Genomic DNA, 3,450 nt, shown 5'->3' with positions numbered 1-3,450 from the left:
TAACAGAACTAGTTCTCTGAGAAGTAAATACGCGAAACGCTAGAGTTTACATACGTTGACGTGTCGGACGTTCGTTCACTGTAAAGTCACATATGCTTGTTCGCTTTCAGTAGGTAATCAGAAGTGATTTTATATCTCAAATAATTAACAGAACTTATTATAGTGCAAGGACCCGCTATTATTAAGTGACATCAGTAACACTTCTCTAAGAAGTGAACGCGCGAAACCCTAGAGTTTATACACGCTGACGTGTGGGACGTGTGGGACGTTTATTCGCTGTGAAGTCACTTACTCTTGTTCGCTTACAGAATGTTGTAACGGAGTGATCGTTACCCGGTAAATTCCCCTATTTCAGTACTCAGTTATTTATCGACAGGTCACAGTGCGCTGTGATCGAAAGCTCATTTGGGAGCTAGTAAGAAAGGCCCAAAGGTGGAGAAGCCGGCGTAGTGGTAGTGGGGAGAGCAGAGGAAGCAAGAAAGGAAGAACAAAATTTGGTAAGACTCATTGTGACTGAGTGGCTCGACTGGACGACACGCAAATTTTTCTGAAACATCCAGCTAATGTAATTATTTTAATTATGCTTGTCCAACGTGGAACGAAGCGATAACATTTTGTTAAGGGGGTATTCTGGTTTAGAAGCCCGAATTTTAGGTATTTTTTCGGACGCGATAAAAAAAAACAGAAATTATTTTTAGTATCCAATTTTTTATAAGCTTTTTATTGATATTTTAAGAATACAAAACATTAATAATATAAGAAAAAAAATTGAATTTCAAAAAACTGCAGGTCGGCGAAGTGGGGACTGATGGAAAAATGGCTTGTCCTGGTGCGCAGGATATAAATCCTTCCCATGACCTGAAATGGAAATCCATGAATAATTCGTAAAGAGGAAGGGTGTAGTTATCGCACTACGAAACGTTTTTGAAAAAAAAAAATTTTTTTCACAAAATGGTGGTGGATTGAAAAAAAAGTTTCGTATTTTCCCTGTTTTCTTGTCGTTCGGAATTTTTTAAAAATACAAAAAAAAAAACTCTTCGTAGTGCGATACTATAATGTATAAAGAAGCTCTGTGTAAAATTTCAAGTGAATCGGTTGAGTAGAATTAAAGATATCATGCACACCGTTTCCAGAAAAGTAGTTAAGAGAAAAACGAGTTTAAAGTTTGAGGACTAATCGCGCGCAGTCGGAGTCGTTTACTGACGTTTTATACTTACTTGTTATTAATCAGCTATCCCTGCTCCGTACAAAGTACCTTCTTCGAATTCAAATGTCATATTTAGTGAAGCTCTTTCAGATGATTTAGCAGTTCTAGTTTCCTTGGAAGCCTCAGTAGCTCGTACCTCGGACCTGTTAATTCGGACTTGATCACGTTTGTTCACGAATGCGTGAGATTCTGGCCCAATTGTTATTCCCATTAATGATAAAATCCTTAAAACTGGTAAAAATCCTTCATTAAATATACATACCGCAATGAAATTAGCAATTTCAATTGTATGGGTACCAGCATGAATATGCTTGGGTGCGAAGGTCCAGATGAGTGAATTTAAAGACTCGTTATTATTCTGAGTTTCTGAGCCCAAGCATCTTTCCAGCAAGCTTTCTGAAGACAAATCTTCGTATATTGGCTTAATAACTTTCTGAACTGCTTCAGTTAAAGGAGGATTATTATGCTGAAATTCATCCAAAGTTTCTTCAGCTTCAGCGACCTGCCACTTACACCAACTCGATGAACCCTGCGGACAAAAGTGATGTTGTGGATTAGAGTCCGTAGAAATTTTATGAAAATAAGTAGCCCATACCTCATTTTTCATATTTTCTACGGACTCTGGATTTCTTCGAATGGCTAAACCATAATAGAGACTTAGCTCATTTATAACTTTATCAGTTAGCTTTCCAGGACCTTTACCACCAATACCGGTATTATTTTTTTTTGCTTTCCGCAAACGGGATCCCATCCTCTTCTGGACATGACCTACACACTCTTTTTTTATGACTACAGGATCACCATCGTATGGGTTTATATCAAGAATCCCTTTAAAAGTTTTAGAGTCACCGTCACCGATGTATTTGACAAGCTTTACCCCATGTTTATCCTCCGAACGACTAAACATTTCAACGACCGAGTCCACCTCCATTTTACCGGAACTTCCTTTATGATTGATGGTACACGTATCTTGATGCTCTTCGTACCAATCATTATAAGCTTCAATGTCTGAATTTTTTTTACCTTTCCATAAATTACATCCTTGGCAGAAGCTTGATTTTACTACAGTATCAATAACCTTTTTACTATATTTTCCCACTAGAGTAGTAACTCCAAACAGTGAGTTGAAACCGCGCTTCTTCCACGTCCCGTCACCTGACACAGTAAGATGCGTGGAGTCAGTATCAGGTTCATGCTTTTGCATCAATTCTTTTTCTTCCTCAACAGCTTTGGAAATGACAGATTCGTATACTGAAGATGCTGCCTTATACAGTTGGTCCATACAAAGGTAATACATACTTATTGACACCCCGTGGCAAATATCCATCATGCTACAAAAGATATTTATACCTTCTCTCCCAACCCCTAAAAGCCTCATTACAGCAACAATTCTACGATTAATTTCAAAAGCTTTATTGATAGATGGTGATAAATTGATATAATGTTCATTTGGACAACTACACTTCAATGTGATCTGGAATCCCAATCCACGTGCTGCAGTTCGCGAAAAATTTATACTTTTCTTGCATGTACTACACACAATCACTGAAGATAAAGCCGTAAACACTGAAAAAAATTCCAAGATACAATACCCGTATGTATTTCCAATTATAACATCTTCTGTCGTTGCCTTGTGTAGCTTAGCTGCAGAGGCACTTGCAAAGCTAGTATCCGACTTCCTACGACCCAGATTACATAGAGGTTTACGTTTCCTCGTTCTACATGCACGAAGACTCGTACCTCGACTATATTTTCTATCCATTTCGCACCAATTAATTAAATTTTACACTAAAAATATATTTTTTCACGTCACTGATTTCATAATACTTACGTTTGTACAGCGAGATAGTCGAAACAAAACTGAACTTAACTGAGCACTTAGTATAAATATATTTGAACTAAATTGATTAAAACGATCACCCGGTTTCCGAATTGTGAATTCTGAGAAATATACATCGAGTGAAGAAAATACATCGAGTACAAAAGACCTTGGCAGCCAGAGCACCAGAGTTAGCCAATCGTCTATTGTTCGCTCGCGCGACCCGGCTGCGAAACGGTTTTGTCGGCGCGTCACAAAATGAGCTGTAACTCCGAAAATAATTCGAATTTCGAAAAATCCTTTTAGGGACATTTTCTTGAAGGGTTATACTATGAAAATATGAAAAAAAAAAAAATCAATTTTTTCGAATTTCTAAACCAGAATACCCCCTTAATTTGATGCTTGCTAGGCCGAATGCCAGCTT

At 37.7% G+C, this 3,450-nt stretch overlaps 1 protein-coding gene across 1 annotated transcript; it reads right to left on the bottom strand.

Annotated features, from left to right (window-relative positions):
* Window positions 1-1,159: 1,159 nt before the first annotated feature.
* Window positions 1,160-3,119, bottom strand: LOC123268103. The gene is made up of 2 exons (XM_044732984.1): window positions 1,803-3,119; window positions 1,160-1,736 (listed from the first exon to the last, which is right to left on the bottom strand). The coding sequence occupies exons 1-2, from the start codon at window positions 2,967-2,969 to the stop codon at window positions 1,224-1,226; spliced, it is 1,680 nt and encodes a 559-aa protein (XP_044588919.1). The 5' UTR covers window positions 2,970-3,119; the 3' UTR covers window positions 1,160-1,223.
* Between the last annotated feature and the right edge of the window lie 331 nt (window positions 3,120-3,450).

Source organism: Cotesia glomerata, linkage group LG6 (genome assembly GCF_020080835.1).
Source record: "Cotesia glomerata isolate CgM1 linkage group LG6, MPM_Cglom_v2.3, whole genome shotgun sequence".
NCBI classification, from domain to species: Eukaryota; Metazoa; Arthropoda; class Insecta; order Hymenoptera; family Braconidae; genus Cotesia; species Cotesia glomerata.
Note: the sequence above shows the minus strand (reverse complement) of the source record. Positions and strands in the feature narration are given on the sequence as shown.

Coding starts and splice junctions, on each gene's coding strand:
- LOC123268103 (XM_044732984.1), bottom strand. CDS start 2,969: ATGGATAGAAAATATAGTCGAGGTACGAGTCTTCGTGCATGTAGAACG. Junction 1,737..1,802: donor TAGAAAATATGAAAAATGAG/GTATGGGCTACT, acceptor TTTTGTCCGCAG/GGTTCATCGAGTTGGTGTAA.